Source organism: Aulonocara sp. 'chitande type north' Nkhata Bay, linkage group LG2 (assembly GCF_057382095.1).
Source record: "Aulonocara sp. 'chitande type north' Nkhata Bay isolate Kocher_YH1m ecotype deep benthic linkage group LG2, A_spYH_male_GT1.1, whole genome shotgun sequence".
Classification (NCBI taxonomy): Eukaryota; Metazoa; Chordata; class Actinopteri; order Cichliformes; family Cichlidae; genus Aulonocara; species Aulonocara sp. 'chitande type north' Nkhata Bay.
This window is the reverse complement of record NC_141345.1, coordinates 32,200,794-32,221,088: the sequence shown is the minus strand read 5'-3', so window position 1 is coordinate 32,221,088 and position 20,295 is coordinate 32,200,794. Positions and strand designations below refer to the sequence as shown.

Genomic DNA, 20,295 nt, shown 5'->3' with positions numbered 1-20,295 from the left:
CGGCTAGGGAAAGCATTATGTTAATGAGATGTCCCCACAAGGATATAAATACACACATGTGTGTGTGTGTGTGTGTGTGTGGTGGCTCTTGATGCGCTGACACAGCTTTCAGTCGGCTCCTTGTGAAGCTCTGGCAAGTTCTTGAATCAACTTATAATCTACTCCTCTCAAGGCTGCAGTCATCAGCTTTTTCCTTCCTGTCCTTTCCTTCCATTCATTTCAACAGGTTTTGTGGTGTTTGAACATGACTATTGTGCAGATAAAGCCCTTAAGACTCTTTCTTGGTTCCAAATAAACCCCAAATGAAACTTTGTCAGAATGAGCCATACAATGAAAGGTTTCAGATGGCAAAACCCAAACCATAGAATTCCCTTAAAGGTGAGAGGAAACTGCAGTCAGGTGATAACTTATCTATTCATGTGACCTTTTGCACATGCTCATCATCATTTGATCCAAAAAGTATTGATTATAGCAGCTTTGCATACTTCTATTTGTATGTAAATATCAGAAGTTATTATGCAGGAGGGGGAAAAAATGAGGTCCATGCAGAGTTTCCATTCTGCATTAGTGTTACAACTCCTGTTGAATGTATTCCTTACCACAAATCTCTTCCCTGTTTATGTATGTGGCCTCAGATAACTTTGTGAGGATGAATCCATGTAGTTGCCAACAGCGTCCCTCTGTTCAGGAAAAATCCCCAACTGGCTGTCTGCTTTTGTTGCTCCTTTCGCCTCACAAGCAGAGCAGGGCTAAATGGAGTTTTGTGGTGTGGAAGTGTATCTCATGGCCAGGCTTACTTACTTATTTATTTATTTATTTATTTTTTATAATAAGCCTGTTAGCAATGGATGTTGTCACACACGACTGTCGGGGCTTAGCAGGAGGAAATATTAGAGTTTTGTTGATTCGGCTAGTGGCTTTTGGAGCAAGTTGATTGGAATTTTCTTTTTTCCTTTTTTGTGTGTAGTTCATAAAAGTTCTGCCATCTTTTGCGCCAACAGTAAATACTCTGTACTCTATTGTATATGCAGTGACAAGAGCAGTAATACTGTACAATCTAGGTAAACTATAATTCTTCCCATTTTACCACCTCGTGCATTTTTACCAACTCTCCATGATACGTTCACCGCTCCTTTAAGTATTCTCTCTGCTTGCCTCTGACACTCTTGCTCTGCTGTTTTTCTTTGTCCATCTGTCTTGGTTTGTTTCAGATCCTTCTGTTACACTTAGATGTCTTTCTCTTCTTCTTTCACACTTTCAGCTTTTGCATTTTAGCAGTTCAGCTTATGCTTTTTTGCGGAACCACTTAAAATAAGTCTGTATGTAAAATAAGCATAAATTCTGAAACCCAGCAGCAGTGAACATGTGTGTGTGTGCCAGGGTTTTCGTCTTATTTGTCGAGATTTGCTCCATTTAAAGTCCGGTTTCTGTATTTGATTTCAATTTCTAGACAGATGAATTTGTGAAAAACCTTTTTCATTATTTCTTAGTATATATAATTGGGAAATAAACTACAAAAATGTCATCATTTATCATACAGTTACCATTAGACACCAAAGTCCCTAATGATATAATTTAGAATCGCTTTTTTGTCTGTTACATGTAGACACAACATTGGTTTATTTCTTAAGTGCCTTAAAACGTTAGATCTCTTTTTATGCTTGAATGATTCATAGATCAGTGTTAAGTGGCTTAACAAAAAACCGACTCTTCTGAAAATGGTCAGGTCCAAGGACTGAACTGACACTGAGTGAAGAAGTAGTCAATCTCCAAACTAAAACTTTGAAAAACTTTCAGAAAGGCTGAAGAACCATCATTCGAGACTACTTAAAAATGTATTTAAAAAAAAAAAAGTCTAATTCCTTTGAAGCAGTGTATAAAGAAATGAGCGGTAACTAAAGATTTGTGCATAGTACAAGACATCAGATTGACATTTACATCTCTGACAAGGTTATATCATTAATAAACAACAGAATTGCCATAGTTGATGAATGGGTGATGATTGAGCACTGAATTGGTGAAACTTGAGCGTGGTTGCAGCATTTTCTTTTCATTTTTATAGCGGGAAAGTCCTGTATAGCTTCTACCCCCAACAGGCAGCTTCATGGTCAATTGGACCTCTGTTTTGTGTCTTTTATTTGAGCAAAAAGGCTCCAGTTCCCCACAGGAAAAAGGTTATTGGTTTTTCAAAGACTGTGTTAAATGATAGTCCTGAATAGCTGATGCTGTTTGAGCCTCAGCGCAGCGTTTACAAAGGTCAGTCATTTCAACAGCTCTGCTTCAATAACAGGCACAGGATGTCCTATTGGTTACACAGACAGCCTCGTAACAGAAAGGCTGGTTGTTTCCATAACACTGTAAAAACTACTGTTGGTGGAAAAAACATTTGATAAGTGACAAAACTGAATATGAATGTTGTGATCACAGACATATATCCATTAATATGTATACTCCTATATGAAACAGTAATATATAAATATTTTTTAATGTTTGTCATCATATGATACGACCAACATAGTAAATGAAGTTTCACAGGAAGCCTGAATTAATAAATGCAGATTTTATTTGATAGGAGGCTGAAAGAAAGATCTTTGTCTCTCTATTAAAGTGACCTTCACAGGATATGATTTTAATTCTAAACACTAAGATTTTATAAATTCATAGTTGGGGATCTTGATCAAATAGCAGCATTTGTGACTGTAAGGACATGAAGGGTACTATCCATCGTTGTTATCTAGTTAGCTGCTATCATTACTAACAAACTACATAATTCGAAGTGTAAATCTATTGCCAAAAGGTGCCAGCAACAGCAATATTAAAGTATAATGCTATAGCATAAGTCTGTTTAGACACTAAATCATTACCAGATGTTGTGTTGTGTGCTAGGGTTGTAAATTTGTGGTGTCATCATACCATTGATACTGCAAGATGACATTTTATTTAATCGTGTATCAATCTATACCATGTTATTGTGGATGGTATGATATTTTACTGTCCTGGTATCAAAAGTGTTAACCCTCTGAGGTCCAAGCCATCATAAATGGTAAGTGTAACATTAACCTTATGCTAACTGCATATTCTTGAGAAAAGTAAAAAGTACACCTTTCTTTTTCCCTTGTGTTTCAGTTACACAATTATTTTCTTTATTCCAGGTTTGTCAAGACTTGAGATAATAATATAATAATGAACAGAAATTATGTAATCTGATTACCTAGACCACAGGTGTTGAACTCTAGGCATCGAGGGCCGCTGTCCTGCTTGTTTTCCAACTAACCTGGCCTTGTAGCTTCTTATTGGCAAAGCATACCTGGTCCAGGTAATCAGCAGCAGGTAGGGCAGGGATATCTTAAAAACAAGCAGGATACTGGCCCTGGAGGACTGGAGTTTGACACCCCTGACCTTGACGTTAGAAGAAGGGTTGGGGTCATCACTGATGATGGACCTCATAGGATAAATCCACCACAAAAACACTGACATGAAGAATTTGACACAGTTTTAACTTACACGGATAACAAATTAGAAGAAGGAAACAGACATTAGTTAAGATGAAGACAACAGACTTTTTATAGGCAGCCTACTTTAATCACTGTGGCAAAGAAGGACAACTACAACATTTGTGTGTGTGTGTTGTAAGCTCAGCTGTTTTTAAAATTAAACCAAAGCCATTTAGAAGTGCTTTTTGTGTTCTTAATTACATAACTGGAATACAGCATATGGTGAAAATACGAGTGTGCCTTAATACTATTCACCAACACTGGAGCCTTAAATCTGAAACTGCCCTAAATCCCTACAAACAATCAATGCACAGCAGAACTTGGGGTTTATTATATTCAGTCACTAAATGTGTAGGTTTGAACACTCCTGTCAGATCATTTAATCCATGGGTCTAATCGCCTTTTTGTTTTGTGTTTTCTTGTTGTTTTTTTCTCAGGAACTCTGGAGAAGTTCCTGAGAGGATTACCAGTCACACATCTAATTTGCTTTTCTTATGTATTACTCTAATTAACCAATGAAATGCAAGCTCTTATAGTAAAGAGCTATGGATGATGTTTACAGTTGGAAGTATTGTGCTTGGCATCTGTCACAACACTCTTTTTATTATGTATTAACCAGCCTATTTTTATTGATTAAATCTGTACATTTTGGTGGCAAAATTAATGGAACTGTAAAAAACACAAATTCTCAAAGCAAACATTTAATTTAGTGTAGACCAATAACAGATGGATGGTGTATTTTAAGATGTTTTGTCTGTTTTGACCCTTTAAAATGCATGTATTGAATTTTGATTTTAAGTCCATTCAAAGAGCAGCATGTTGAGAAATAATAAAACACAAAAAAGCAAATTATAAAACATGTCAAATTGAAGTAAAGTGGATCTGAGCTGGTAACACTGAAACCTTTTTTATGCATTTCATGCTGGCTTAAAGACCAGAAGAACTAAGGTTAGATGTGTTGCGATCAGATTTGTTTTGACTCCCTGTTGTCAAGCTCACAGAGAGCTGTTCAATATACATATCCATGCTCCACAAGGTAAGAATACTCTTTAAAACGATTTTATACAATTACGCTGGAAAGCCAGAGGATATGCTTTGGCTGAATAATTCACTTTTCCACCCTAGTGAGATCAAAATTCCGGTCCAAGCAAGCACAGTAGGTTGAAAACCCCCACTGTTCATTGCTGTCCAGAAATCTTCTTCCTCTCCCATTTCAACACTGAGCAGAGGAACCATGATAGAGACCTGCTGGAGTCCTCTGGGCGGGTGACTCATTTCTAGTCAAAGTGATTAAAAATTTATCTTGCCAGGTTCTGCTTAGCTTGAGCTCCCTGCAAAGCCTCATTACATCTTTTGGAAAAACTCTACTTTGATTTTTGTTTTCAGTTCAGAAGATACTGACGGAGCTTCAACTGCTGGCATTTACTTTTTTTTTTAAATAGCATTCATTACTGTAACACATTTTTGTAGGGTAAGCAGTTCAAAATCCATGAACAATTCGTTTAAATTGCTGAAGCCACAGTTTATATGACAAGGAGGTTAGTGGGGTTAAAGGCCAAAGAATCCTGGCTAATATATGTATGTGTTTAATAAATGACAAGTACCAGCAGGAGGGTTGAGAGGAGAGGGAGCGTGAGTTGAAACTAGAATTAAGTGAGGTTTTCGTTCACATAGGATTAGATGCCTCTCACTGCCGAAGATGGATTCAGTCCAGCACTCTCTCCCTGTTGCTTTTCTTTCACCTCTTATTTCTCTCCTTTGTGATCCTGCAGTCTTTGATCTTTCTCCTTCCTTTGTGTTCTATTCCTCTAGTCTGCAGACATTCTTTTACTCCTTATGGTTGAAAATCGCTCCCATTTTCATTCATCAATTCATTTATTGGCAATAGTAATAACAGAATCTGCTTTTCATTCATTCATTTTGCTCGTCACACTCATACACCAATCAACCACAACATCTTTCTAATCTTGTGGAGGTCTCCCTCAAGCTTCCTAAACAGCTCTGACCCAAAGGGGTAAAAACACTGGAGCTTAAAGTGTGTCCTGTGATGTCAGGCACTTGGATTTATACAGCACGTTCTTGGAGTCTTGTGAGTAGCGGGGTGGGACTTGAGCATGTGAATGTCAGATTGGAAAGGATTTTAAAGCATAGATCATTGCCTCTTTTGTTGTGTTTCTTGGCCAAATCCTGAGCATTTCCTTTGGGGAGTAGGGATTTGTTTAGAACAATGTTTAGGTGGATGGTGCATGTCAAAAGATCCACCTGAATGCCCGGACCTATCAGAATATTGCATTGTAATGAGATGATCAGTATTATTCATTGGATTTGTCAGTATTCAGTGTTAAAGATAATCATTGTACACTAAACAGCTGGGATGATTATTTGAAATCTGCTCTACAGTTGCAGAAAACATTTTCCTGATTTTATAGTTTCAATAGTTATATATTTATTTGTCAAATGCAGCGTGATGATAATTTTGTGAACTATATTCTAATTTTTTTGTCGCTTTTTAATAGGAAACTAAAACATTTATGGATGTAGTAGCAGTCCTAATTTAATCAGAAGAACGTCTCCAGCTATTAAGTTGAATAACTGTTTAACTGTTTACAAATTCTGAGATATAAAATGTAAGTCAAAATTAAATATTGCTATTATAATTTGCCCTTTTTTTCCTTAATTTCAACTTTTTGACTGAAGTCAACAAAAGTGAAGTTTCGCTTCTTGTGCTGTTACACGTTAGCATACTGTACAGGCCTCACAGAACTTGTTTTGGAGATATTTTATTACCTGAAATGATAACATCACAGGTTTCATCCTCTCTGAATAAAAGGGAACACGCCTTATAAAAAGGTCAGTAGCTTCTTTCAAATGTGCATAAGCACAAGGAAAGATAATAGCTGGGCTTGACTCACTGTACTTGTTTTCCTCCAGAAGGCTGGATTATTTTACACCTCGGCTCAAAATGCACAATAGTGACTGGCAGGGGTGTAGGAACTACCCTGAAAGCTGGAAACACTGACACGATCGACCTGTAATAGAGAATTATGTTTCCCAAATGTGGTGGAAAAAAATTCAGACAAAGTATATCACAAAGCTCAGCTTTTCAATTACAGTAGTTACAGTAATTGCTGCTGCAAGGCATCAAATACAAAAGCCAGCAGACGCCTGTAGGTATACCAGACAGATGAATGTGAAAAAAGAAGCCCATGGAAGCCTCTTAGTCAAATTCATGTTCATCATAATTAACTGTAAATTGAACAATTGGACATAACCTGTTTCTGAACAGCCATAATATATGGTTTAAAGATTATTATAAAGCAACTTCCCATTAAAACCAATCTGGCTGTGAACAAGACGCAAGCATACGATGTCTAACAATCTGTTGTTAGAATGAAAAGTAATTCTTCTCAACAATTCCATGATATTTTTTGTATTCACTGCATTGCAGAAGAAAACTCAAGCTGTGGCTTTGACATCATTATTTTTGGAAACCCTTTGCCTCCAAGAAGCCTTGCTGTCTCTGTCATCATTGCATGATGAGTCACAGCCAGCTCCAGGTGTAGATAAAAAAGATAACACCAAGATGCTCTGTTTGACAGGAGATATAATTGTTTAGGATGTACCCATGAAATTCCTTTTCTAACATTGAATACAACTGTACTGTATTTAATTGGCTTCATCCATAGTGGAAAGGGTCCACTTGAGGACAGTTTTATCTCTTGGTAAGGTCACTACAGGTCTACCATTGTTTAACTTTTACCACTTTAAGTTTCTTAAGAACAAAACAAAAAGACATGAATCTTTAGATACGTGTCACAAAGCTGCTATTCTTCAGTGGACAGCAAAGACAAATCTTGCGTGGAAAGGGCCTGGAGCCAAAATGCAAAGCAAATTGTTTTGTTTTCCCCCTGCATATTCTTTTTACTACTCTTACTCTTCCTAAAGGTGTGCAATGTTACTGATTATTCAACATTTACACAGTGAGCTATGTGCTCTGTCTACCTTGAAACTACTGCTGATGCATCACTGTTGCTGGGAAAACACCTAATTATCTTAGCTACTCAGCTGTATCAGGAAATACCCCATCTCCATTCTTGTAACAAACGGTGCCTTTTCATTTCCTTTCCTGGCTACTTTTGGAAGATAACAAATATCCTTCCTCAGAGTTTTAAGAATCTGTAGGTGGACAACATTTTCTTTTCTAAATCTCTTTAAAGATTTCATATTTAAATTCTGTCTGACTGTAAGTTATAGGCTCTACTAAATGCCTAGCAGAACAGTTACCAATTAAATGAACAGTACCATACATACAGACAGAAACACAAATGTCTACATACTTACACTGCTATCACAACTTTAAAGAAGTATAACAGAGCAAAGTGAGGTCAGAAATTCTGGTCCTGAATGTATTTCCATATGTGAAAGTCATGTTTGAGATTATTAGTTGTATCTGTTATAAATTTGCACATTTCTTGTTACAATCTCTGTTTTTATTAGTTGAAGTGTAAAAAATAAATAAATTTTACGTTTTATGTATATATGTATACAAAATACACACGATACCAAGTAATCACGTAGTTATGAAAACTAACCAAAATCTAAATGGCTCATATTGCTCTATATACATATGGATGGCTTTAATTAAGGCTTTTAAAATGTTACCAAAAGTCATCAGAATTACACTGTAAATAAAAGAGGTAGATTAAACGAAAGGTTCGGCAAGTTTTTCATGGGTCTACATACTCACAGATATAGTTCCCGTATAAATGTGGCACTATTTATAAGGAAATAAGATAAGATTTCTTGCCAAGAAGCATTTCTTTTCATAGAACTATAGTTATGTAGGTTCTGCAATGGTTTGATGACAAATGTGGGAAAGTGGGAAAAGAAAACAATCATCCAAAAAGATCATTTCACAAATATTTTTTTAGTACAGAGATATTTTGTTACTCAGATTATTTGGGGAAAGGTAAAAGGAAAAACTCTGCTTTTGAAGTTGAAAATGAGTCCATTTCAGTTAACTTTATTTATTTATTTATTTATTTATTTATTTATATATATATATATATATATATATATTCTTGTATAGCGTGACTGTTATTGCTATTTCCACTGCTGCATGTGCTAAAGCAATAACTAACATTAGTTCATTATTTAAAGACGCAGTAAAATAGAAAGTGAGCTGGGTGTTGCACACTCATATTTTTAGCTAAGAATTCATCGAGAGAAACATTTAATTTGATTGATTTTTGGTATCTAATTTAATATCAATAATGTGACATGTTGGTGGTTTTGCTGATTAACAAAATCGTGATACTGACATCCACCAGGTAGAGTATTTTAAGTAATCAGGATACAAATAGCTACAACAGAGTCCAAACATATAGACAGACTACAACTAAATAAAATACAAGTTCCTCACACTGTCAGCACAAGAGTTGGGGATGAGGAGGCTGCAGTGTCACAGTGTGGCTCTGGATTTCCTGACATTCTTGTCAAAAATGTCAACTTCCTTCTTCAGCCTGGCATAAATTATTTCTCAAAATGTGCAGAGTCTACAGTTTACTCCAGTTCCTACCTAAGTAAAGTGTCAATACTAAGACTGTTATAAACAAACTGTCAATCAATATGCTGAACAGTAATATTGAGCATGAACTATAAAGATGTTTGTGTACCACTCTAAAAAAATCCCAATTAAGACTAGTATAGAGTATGGAACACTTTTTGTATTTATTTGGGACTAATTTGGGACATGTAATGTTTTTGTGTTGTATCCTGTAGTAATATCAAATGTCTAAATTGTAACAGAGGCAGATGTGTTTAAAAACGTTGCCACGGATGCTAGAAATTCATACAATTTAATGAGAGTGCGATATAATCTGCTGGATAAAAGAATCCTCCATGCATGTCATTTTTTATTACAGGAAAACACCAAAGTTCTCTTCATGTGTTTGTTTTCTTTATGCCACTGCAGATCTTATTGTCAAACTGGCAAAGGACAAGTTTGGAGCCATTCAGACGGAATATCAAAAGGTAACTGAGTGTGTGCTTGTTTGTGTGGTGAAATGATTGCTTTTCTGTGCCTTTCATCCTCCTTGCTGCATGTTTTTACTGATTGGAAACAGCAACTCATGAAATACATTACATTAGAAATGTAGAAACGCAGTAGTCTGTGACTTCTCTAAAACAAGGTGTCAATAGCTTTCATTAGCCAAGGCAATGCCATCTTTTTACCGGCATTCCAGGGGAAAAAAATGGTTATTGCTTCTGGCACAACCTATAAATTTAGAGAGATAAATCATTTGAGCTCATTGGAGCAAACAGGTTTGACAACCAAAGGCTTTTTTAGGCCTGAGAGCTAAATAAAGAGTGCAATTTGCAGTCTTATTTATGTGCTATGTATGGAAATGCATGACTTTAATTTCTCTTTTTGTTGTTCTCTTTCATCACATGTGTTCACTTTGTGGCTTTGCTCTTTTTTTTTTGATGCTGCATTGCCTTTGTCTTCTGCATGCCCTCTTCATCTGATCTGGCCTCCTTCAGCCAGAGAACATAGTGCTGACCCTTCAGGTAAAGTCTGCACACTGGACTTAAAGTCTAACCGATCCCCCCCTTCCCATAATTCTCCACTATGAAAGTCATCAAGGCTGCACAATCATAGCTGAGATATTAATCTTGTATATTTTGTCTATTTTGTCATATTGATAATTGGAATATACAGGATTAGTTTTGCAGCCTTGTAACTTTCTCTCAGCCATCCCATCAACCTCACAGCCACCTTGGAACCTTCCCTTTAGCTTGACCTAAACCGTAGCCCCTCTTTCTTTTTGAAGCACATCCTCGTGCAGAGTTTTGTTTTTTCACTTTTATGGAAGTGACAGAGATGACTGGATAGAGAAACATAGAAAAAATGTTTTATACCACTAAGTGTCAGAGAATTCTACTTTGAATTTCATCTAGTTTGAACTTCGTGTTACAGGGGTTATGGTAAAATATTGCCTATAGTTCTCCACTGGCTCCTGAGGACCTACTGTGAGGCTAATATGTAGCACAAAACGGGACACTTACTGCCATATCAATCCAAGCATCGTCACTCAAATTTGACTTTTTTGAACTGCAAAGTAGTCTCCTCCTTTAGTTTTTATTATTATAATGATTAACAAGGATATTATACTTATGTTCATTATATCAGTGCATAAACAGTGTTCAGTGCTCATGGTGAATATCTCTGTATTCACTAGTCAGCATCTCAGCTGTATTTACTTTGACATCCACTTAAAAACACAGCATGTAAAAGCCACATGTAACACAACAGATACATTATGTTTGGGATCCTGATGGTGGCAGAACTCTGGACCTGGACTTGTAGTATGCATTAAGTGCAGCATTTTCCCTGGTTTAAAAATCTTTTCTATATCAGCATAAACAGGCCGGACTACCTCACAGGTCAACAAACTGTAACAGTGATTTTTACTGTGATTCTACAGCAGAGCTTTTAAATGGTTTGAATTTGTGCTTGTAGCCTGCCTGTAAAAGGCAGTGATTTCAAACTTTTATTGGAAGAGCAAAGCAGAATAGACTCTGTCCCAGCATGATATTATCCAGTGTCATGCCTGCTACCTTGAACATTTTGTAAAATAAATTCTTCCTCATATTGGGGAAATTGCTTATCACATCAGGCCCAATGCATTGCAGTTTTTGTTTTGTTTTTTAATATTTATTTTTTTAAGAACAGCCTTTCATAGCCCTCATAGACAAATGCAAAGCAAATCAATCATCAGGCTTTAAAAGACTATTTAATGCAAAATCACAGCTGGCAGTGTGTACGGTAGTCTTAGTTTTAACCAAAGTTTGCTTACGGTGGATTTAAATTGTCCAACCGTGTGTTTGAGAGTGTGTGTATTTACATGTTTTCCTGCAAGTATATGATGTTAAAGAGTACTTATACATAAATGTATGTTCATGACTTTATAGGGTATTTTCTGTGTTAGTGGGTGCTATACACCTACTTAAAAATCAGTTTGACAAAATTCTTCAAATCGTACACTTTTACCTCTTCATTCAACCGTGCTACAGTTATTCATTTTATCTCAGTTCCCCTGTATTAAACAAAGCTTTCTTAAAATAGGCTGCTCTTCTTAAACTTTGTGTTGATTTGAATAGGTGAGTGGGGCTTCATATGGCCTCACATGGCCTCATTGTTGCATGTGTGTTGTTGCTGCCTGTGTTTGAGTAATTTCTGTAACTGTGAGACATCTGCTGCTGCCTATCTTGGCCAGGTCTCCCTTGAAAAAGAGGTTTTTAATCTCAATGGGATCTTCCTGGTTAAATAAAGGTTAATAAATAAATAAATAAACATGGCCATTTTAGATCTATCCACTCTAATAGTAAACATACAGAATCCCAGAAAAACAGAGCAGAGAAGTAGGCTGAGCTCTTATTGGGCATTAAGTTAACTGTTAATGAATCAAGGAAACGGCTTCTTGCTTGAGGATGCTTCAGCATGCCTCATGGCTGCTGCTGGCATTAAATCTGTTTCATGTTAAAGAAATTCACATCTTCACTCTTCAGACATGCTGCCAACCCATCATCCAGTTTGTTCTTATTGGAAGGTCACCTTCTTCTTTTGGGCACTTGCCAAGACAAAGCTATAGTCCCAAAATAGTAAGAGCTGGAGGCCCTTTAAGAGTGGCGGTGGGAAAAAAACGGCACATTTTTGACCTTTTTTTTTTTTTGCTGAAGATTCACCCAATAACAAGCAGAGCCCAGAAGGAGAATGACAATGCAAGCACTACAGTTTGCACAGTGTCCTCAACAACTGTGCTGACATTGGTGCCTTTAGATGATACACATACACATATGTGCACACACCCACGCAGACACACAGTCTTTCCTTTAGTTTTTGCCTCACAGCATTTTCAGAATCTCTGATTTCCCTTTTTCTCTTTGGACTCTGCAGTCTATATTTTTAAGGTCATAAAGAAAGCGATTAAGAGACTTTTTTGATGTCTTAGAAATTAATGTAGTCACACAGCTGGAGCCTTCACTCCTCCAAACATTAGCGACAGGACTGTGGGTTATTATCTTTACTCGAGTTTTCCATGTTTGCGTAAAGATTTAAAAATGAACCAGAAGACTGTTCCTCTCAGTCTTATTCAGAATCTATTTCTACCCTACCTTTTAGCCAAAAGCCAATGAAGGAGTCCCTGAAGGAGGCAGGTCACTGACTTGTGAGGGCGATTAAGATTAGTAAAAATCAGCTGGGAGAGCAGTTCCTCTATTCAAAGCAGTGATAGCAGTGCTGCTTTGATCCTTTCATAACGAGAAGCTATTGAACATCATTGTGACAAGTTACATATGGTGTGGGAATTACCAATCCCCTATTTAATTTTGACAATTTCCAGAGCCTATGCTGCGTGCAGTTTAGGTAGGGGCAGATTAAGTAGGAGCACTGTGGCACATGACAAGAAGAGCAAGTGAGAAGCTGCCGACAGCAGCATTTTAACTCTCAGTATATCAGAAAGAATTTGCTAAAGAAGCTTGTCATATTGAATATTGAAAGTTAAGGATTATTTAGGCCGTCATTGACAAATGATGTGCAGATTTCATAGGTGATGTTGAAAGGATTCTAATTCCAGTAAATACAGTAATAGAAAGCACCGTCTCCAGGCTTGCCCTTGTGCTGTGGAGGTGCACATCTACAGCGAATGCAAAATCTCCTCCACTGTGTCACAACAGTGATCCTTTAACATGCATTTCATTTTAAAGTTGCAGGAACTGACTCGGGAAAATACTGAGTGGTGAAGGAGAATGTGCCTTCTCACAGTTTTGACAGTCTGACCCTAGGGGATGAATTCACCACATATAGACCCATAAATATATTAAAAATATATTTAAAAAATATCTGCATGCTCATGCTTGCACTCTTGATATGATGCTACTGATGAGAGTGCTTTGTTATGCTTGGAGGCCACAGGCTTTGCCACAGAGCTCAAGTTTGACCTCTGGGGTATAAAATTTGTGCACCTGCAAGGGGTCAGAGCAGGACTTCCTAGGAGCAATTCAAATGTAGCAGGAGCACCACAAACAGAGCAATGCAGAGACAAATTTAAACCAGGTCCGTTTTTTGTTTCTTTCAGGTGCAGAACTTAAAACTTCTTGTTGTGTTGTCTTATGCTAAGAAGTTAATGAAGTTGATATAAGATGAGTATTTCGGTCTAATAAAGATGGACACATTCGTTAGAATCTTCCTGAAGTTTGTAAGGTTGTTTTATGAAACTGAAGAAGTGACTTGGATGAGTGACGAATCGTTTCTCCCACTGAAAACGCTATGTCCAGATGAACAGATTAACCTTTTGGGATTTACTTACCTGACTGATTGAGTATGCATGCAAGTTTTAGCTAGGCGGAGGAAATGGTTACATTTTCTGATTACCGGCTACAAATTTTCACAGTAAAATTTCAGTTTCAGCCACCTAAGTTTAATTATTTTTGTTTATTTGTTTTAGAACTTCACCTCACCATTACTTACTAAAATCCTCTCCTGAATCCTGGAAGTTAGAAGAATCATCCACTGCCAACAAATGATTTCGCTTGCTTCATGGTTTGACTCCCTAAACTTAAATAAATTATAATGGTCTTAGGCATATACCTTATTTTCAATGAATGCAGAGCTCCACTGAAACAGGTATAATGATCTCACTCTGGGGCCTGATTTTTCTTGAAAGAAGAAAGATTAGGAAGTCGTTCCCTTTAGTATGTTAACTGCGTTGCAATCCATTCCTATTGAAGCAGGTTTTTCATCAGAAATGCTGTCTTTTTGCTTCGTTATAGTGGGAAGAACTGTACCACAGGCCTACTGTACAGGGGAAGCTCCTTTGAGTATTTTCCCATCATGCTTCATCTGTTACTATCCTGCCAGTGCATTTTGCTGTTGGGTTAAAATGTTTGCAAAAACAATGTCCAACAATTGCTTTCTGCAACAGTCTCAACACATTTTCCCCTTTCACTTTCAGTTTGCACTATCGTGTGCAGGGACAAAAACCTTCATCCTACTCATTTTTTGTTTTAGTTTTGGCATTTGTTTTGTGTAAAAATGCAGTCAGGAAGTTGAATTATTGAATTAGCTTGCTGTATTTAACAAAGAGGATTCTCCTGCAGTGAGTAGTGTTACGCAATGTCTTTGTTCATCTGCAAATCCTGTTTGGACAACTAGAGAGAACTCGCAGCGGTGGGATTCTACCAGATATTTTTAGATTTGTTCATCATTTTATCCTTGTATTCCTTGTGTGCATCCTTCCGTCTTTTTGTGTTTTCTGCTATTAATTTATCCCTTTCTCCTCATTTTCTCCCTCACTCCTAAACATTCACCCCCTCCTTCTTCTACCAAACCAATCCTCATCTCTTCATTTACTGACTCACCTCTCTTTGTTGTTATTATTCATAAATAATTTGTCCATCTTTCTGCATCTCATTTTCTTTTTCCCTTTCACTCCTCTCCCCCGACCCCAGGCCATCTACTATGAGATAGGCTTCCTAGTTTGTGCAGCAGTGGGCCTGCTCTTTACCATTCTGATGCCAATAGCCGGGCTCTTCTTCTGCATGTGCCGCTGCTGTGACAACTGTGGTGGTGAGATGCACCAACGCCAGAGGAAGAATGCAGACTGCCGGCGTGGCCTCCTGGGAACGCTGCTCTTCTCCACCTCACTGGTCATCACGTGAGTATGACACATGCAGAAATGACACACATAAGTGAAATATTCAGAAATCGGTTTGCAAGCAGACGTGCACATTCTGCATGCAGACATGCATGTATGCATACACTGGGGTTATAAACAAGATGCATGTCTGTCTCTTACGGTGATACTCTCATGCACATGTGTACACATGTTAGTATCACACACACACACACACACACACACACACACACACACACACACACACACACACACACACACAGTCATCAGTTTTCCTCCTCCCCCATGCTGTTTGCTATATATAGTTGAGTCCTACTGTAGATTGCATGTGGCAGCACCCTTCATTCTTTTATTCATTCAAAGCTCTGGTCACTATAACCTTCTGGGGATCCAGACTGAAAGCTTTCATTTACTCTTGTGGCAATGTCTCAGTGCACATCTAAAATACTACAAATCGAAGATAAAGCCGCAATATGCTTTGGAATTTGACCGCAATAATTCTGGTAAACACTTCTGACCTTTTGACAATACACACAATTTCACCTAGACCTGTACTCCTTGGTATTCATTGTAATGAATATAATACCATTAAACTTTTTTCACATTACTGCACAGTCGTCATTGTTTGTCTTTTATATGCACATTTTAAGCAGTGGCTTTCTCGAATAGGACTGCGGTGAGTTTAAAAGCAGACTTAATTTTCAAGATTTCAGTTCAAAAAATATATTTTGTTTTCCTTTCCCCATTGTTCACTTGCTTTGACCAGATCATTTTAAAAAACAAAAACAAAAATCTGTGGGCCTTTTTGCCCACAGATTCTGCATATTCACACACAGAAACACATCTGTTTCTCTAAAGTCTGACTCTTTTTGCTGTGGTGTGATAGAAAAGTTTTATATAAGAAGTGTATAGAAAAGGTAGCTATGGGCTAAAGTCAAACTCTTGGTAAACATGAGTTAGTTTGCTGCTTTAAAAGTGTGCCAAGTTTGTCTTGATGCATTCTCAATTATCCAGGAGATGTGCCAAGTTTGATAATGTTAGATTGGATTTGTTAGCTCAGCTTTAACGAATGCAAGTGATAAAGCTTTAAGATGCTATATGAGTTCTTTCACTTTTTCGAAGTTTAAAGTGTTAGTTTTTCATTTGGAATGAGCTGTTCTCTTTAGCGGCACTTTCCCTTTTTTCCCCGTAACCAAACTGACCAATCGGCCTCAGATATACTGTCTAGCCGTTTCTTTGACAGTCTCATTAGCTTCAACTGCAACGTGACGTGCAAATCTCTGGAAATGGAACTGCACATTACTGCAATGCTGATCGCAACTGGGATTGTTCTGCTTGTTATGCCACATAAGCATGCATGTCAGTTTAAACACATGCTTTTACAAATAGATGATAGGATGTGAGTGTATCTGGCTGCTTTATCGTGCTAATACTAATCTGGCAGCCAGTAATCTGCCAGTGTAGCTATCTGCTGTTGTTTCCCAGGTTTTTTTTTTTTGTGTGTTGTTACTTAAACCCGAAGTACATGCAGGACAGTAACCTCGTTGTAAGCTAGCATTTTCTATGTGTATTAAGAGCATAATTCTGACATGAAAATCGTGTTAGATAAAGTGGGACATTCAATTAAGTCTATAAGTATTCCAATATACAAAGTACCCTGTTTTTCAGAGGCTAAAAAAATAACTAGACAAGCTAGTATAACTTTAAATGTGGGGATTGTTTTTAATATTTGGATGAAAATCATTTTCAGTCAGTGACTGATGGACATCACCAATCACTACTGATTATAATGTAACCAGGCACATATTTGGCAAAAATATAGATTTCCATCCATCCATTTTCTTCCGCTTATCTAATCCAGGAGAGCTGGAGCCTGTCCATAGGGCGAGAGGCAGGATACACACTGGACAGGTCAGCAATCTCTTCCTGGGTTAACACAGAGACGGACAACAATTCATGCTCTCATTCAGACATATGGCATGAGGGGAATACAAAGTCTTTTCAGCTGCCTTCAGTTGAAAATGGATGAAATAAAGCTTTACATTCACCCTGTACTTCTTCTTTATGAGCCCATCAGACTGTCCTGTAACTTGATGAGTCTCATCTGTCAGAAAATGGACCACAAGAAACCTAATCTTCCTTCCATTCTGGTTTACAGTCTCAGCAGCACAAGAAGCATAGCCACTGGGGATATAGCAACACTACAAAAGATGTGGGAAAACAACAGTTGAGCTAGACTGAAGGCATCCAGGAGTGTACTTAGTTTGATGTTCCTCGACTTTCAGTCTTCATTGGAACAGAGCCTAGTTATATGAAATTCCCCAGCAACATCCCAGCAGCACAGACAGAAGAGTCTGAGAGCATCCTCACAGCTCTTATTAAATCTCCCGAGCTACCAGGCAGAGATGCAGCAGAGGCTCTAATGAAGCAATTACAGGCTTGAGAGGGATGAGTTCCAAGCCCAGGCCAAGACTGCTTTTTACTGCCACTAAAAAGCTGACAGCCAGGCACAGAAAAGTGGCGGGGGTGACATTTATTTTCCAAGAAGTGTTAAAATCGGATTAAGAGAGGGGAAAGACTCCCAGGTAAGGGTGAGAACATCGAAATGACCACAAATGAGATATAAACACAGCTAAATGATGGCTACAGAACCTGGGCATCACCTTCTGTTGCACTGTGAGATAATATAGTGCAAGTAACTCTTTATTATGCATTATGTCAACTCATATTTGATGCTAAGCATTCATTGTAGGGAAGTTTTCGCAGCACTTTCCAGTCATCCCTTCATATCTAAGTAGTATAGACAGAGATGTAATCTCTTACTACCTTGCTTTGCTGTCAGTTAACTCAGCAAGGTTTTAATCTCTCAATATACAAGATCTTATGAAGGATTGTGTCTTTATTTATAAAAACCGAGTGATGCAAAGTGGATTTCAGTGTCGGGATGGCTACCAAGCTGCTGTTACTGGAGATACACCCAAGCACACAGATAACATTGTCACAATCCAGCCTGCCATATAGGCTTAAGGGCTTATCAACTCTGCCAGAAATGTCAAACAAGCCTTTGACTGTTGCCTGAAGACACTACACTTTCCTGAGTTTAGATAACATGCCCTTACTGAAAAGGTAAATCCCATACCCTTATCCTAATTACAGAGTGGAAAGCAGTCATAGTTGCCTCTAAATAATGGCCATGCCAAATGTGAAGGCAACCTGAATTAAGAAATAAAAACAGAATGGTAAAAAAGTGAGTCAGGAGAATTTGGTATCAGTCAGATTTTTGCTATTGTACACCACCTGCCTAAACACAGAAGGGTGTCCTGTGGTGTTTCGCACTGGGACGTTGGCAGCTGATTATTTCGGTCCTGTAGGTTGTGCAGTGGGGCCTCTGCAGTCAGGTCAAGTCACTGTTATTTATCTAGCACATGTAAAAACAACAGGAGTTGCCCTGAGGTGCTTTCCAGCCGAGGAAAACATATTAACAGTTCAAGTCCCTAAAAATATAAATACAAAGCCCACATAAACAGAAACATGAATACACTGAAAAGCAAAGCAAAAATGTAATAATCATAATATAAAAAAATCTATCACTGGATTGGCTTTGTGGGAACAAACATGATGAGAATGATTAATTACATTTGTGGACATACTCATAATTTAATCAGAAACATATTACAGCAATTTGCCAATTAGTGGAGCTGAACTATTAACACATTCACCAGGTTAATTTAGGTGAAGGAATATTGAAATCTAATTAAGCATAAAATGATGTATTAAACAGGCCTTGAGAAATTGATAATTACTGTGGCGTGTAAGCACGTTAAACTGATTTCTCATAGGGCTTTAAATTTGGGTACATAGCAGGAAAAGACACAAGCAAAGCAAACAAAAGAAACATGGAAAACTCACAGTGAGTAAGTTAGAATCCAACTCAGTTTACAGTGAGATTAAACCTTTAGAAATAATGAATATGCATTAATACCTTTCACACAGATATTATGTTTGATCATTCAGGTTTTTGTCCATCTGTCCAAAAAAATTCTACCTGGCCAAGTTTTGGGAAACTTGCAGGTCTGGATAATTGGTTGTCATTATTATTATTATTATTATTATTATTATTATTGATTCTTCTTTTCTTTCTTTTTTTAATGTAGTCACCCCATCAGCTTGTGAATATATATACACAACTGCTTGGGGCTCAGGGCAGTCTGGGGGGAACCAAGGGCTGACAAATTTCACCTTTCCTCTTTTAAACAACCTGCGGTCGAGGTGCAATGTCATCTTAGTGGAAGGATGCCTTAATGGAGACTTACTTGGGGAAGGAAGGGACATCAGTTGTTTAATAATATCAGGGTGTGCTACAGAGTTTGAATTAGCATCACAGTGAGATTATATTACATAATTCCTTTGTGTGTGTGGTGTTTTTGATTAATATGTTTTTTAATATGATTGGATCCTTATCATTTGGGGATATCTGGGCTCTTTGAGTTTGCTTCTTTATGGTTAGTGTTTATTTTATAATATCTCTAACCTAAAATAAAGAGAGATTGTATCATGTCAGTAGCAAATTGGTAAGATAAATGTTTAACTCCTGCTTATATGAAAAGGGCTAATTGTCAATGTTTGTGTCCTCATGCTTCTTTTGTGAATGTGATTGCCACCGCTGGGGTAATTTTGCAACGCATTAGCCATTCAGCACTGTGCCATTAATATATCGTAGCTCACATGTGTACTGTATGCTAAACAGCATGTTTTGTTATATCTGCCAGCTATTGTATATTCCCACTCTGTTTTATTAAAAGAACAGCAGGAGTTATTTCAGTTTCTACTAATCAGCTCTGATTCTGCACAACACCCGCATGGATTTATAATAAGAAAATGACAGACATAAGATCTTTGCTTCTGTTCTGACCAAGTGGAAGACCCTTGCCCCATGCTGTTATCCAGTATGGGCTTCAGCAGTCTATTTCAGTTGCTGGGTGTCCAATATTATTAACACAAAAAGTCCTAATATTATGGACTTAGTAATCCATGCTAATTATATGGGGTCTTATTAATGATAATACAGGCGACAGTGAACTGAGCATTCAGCAAGCTGAATTTTA

General features: G+C 37.5%; 1 protein-coding gene across 17 annotated transcripts in view; it reads left to right on the top strand.

Annotated features, from left to right (window-relative positions):
* prom1a (prominin 1a) overlaps positions 1–20,295 on the top strand; it is an 84,565-nt gene that overhangs the window by 24,506 nt on the left and 39,764 nt on the right. For 14 of the 17 annotated variants that reach the window (XM_086259392.1, XM_086259422.1, XM_086259413.1 and 11 more), the window contains exons 2-4: positions 9,469–9,527; positions 10,038–10,064; positions 15,006–15,211. In XM_086259392.1, coding sequence (XP_086115518.1) covers positions 9,469–9,527; positions 10,038–10,064; positions 15,006–15,211 — 292 coding nt within the window. The remainder of the gene's footprint in view (positions 1–9,468; positions 9,528–10,037; positions 10,065–15,005; positions 15,212–20,295) is intronic. The other 3 variants (XM_086259460.1, XM_086259481.1, XM_086259402.1) reach the window with 1 other exon arrangement.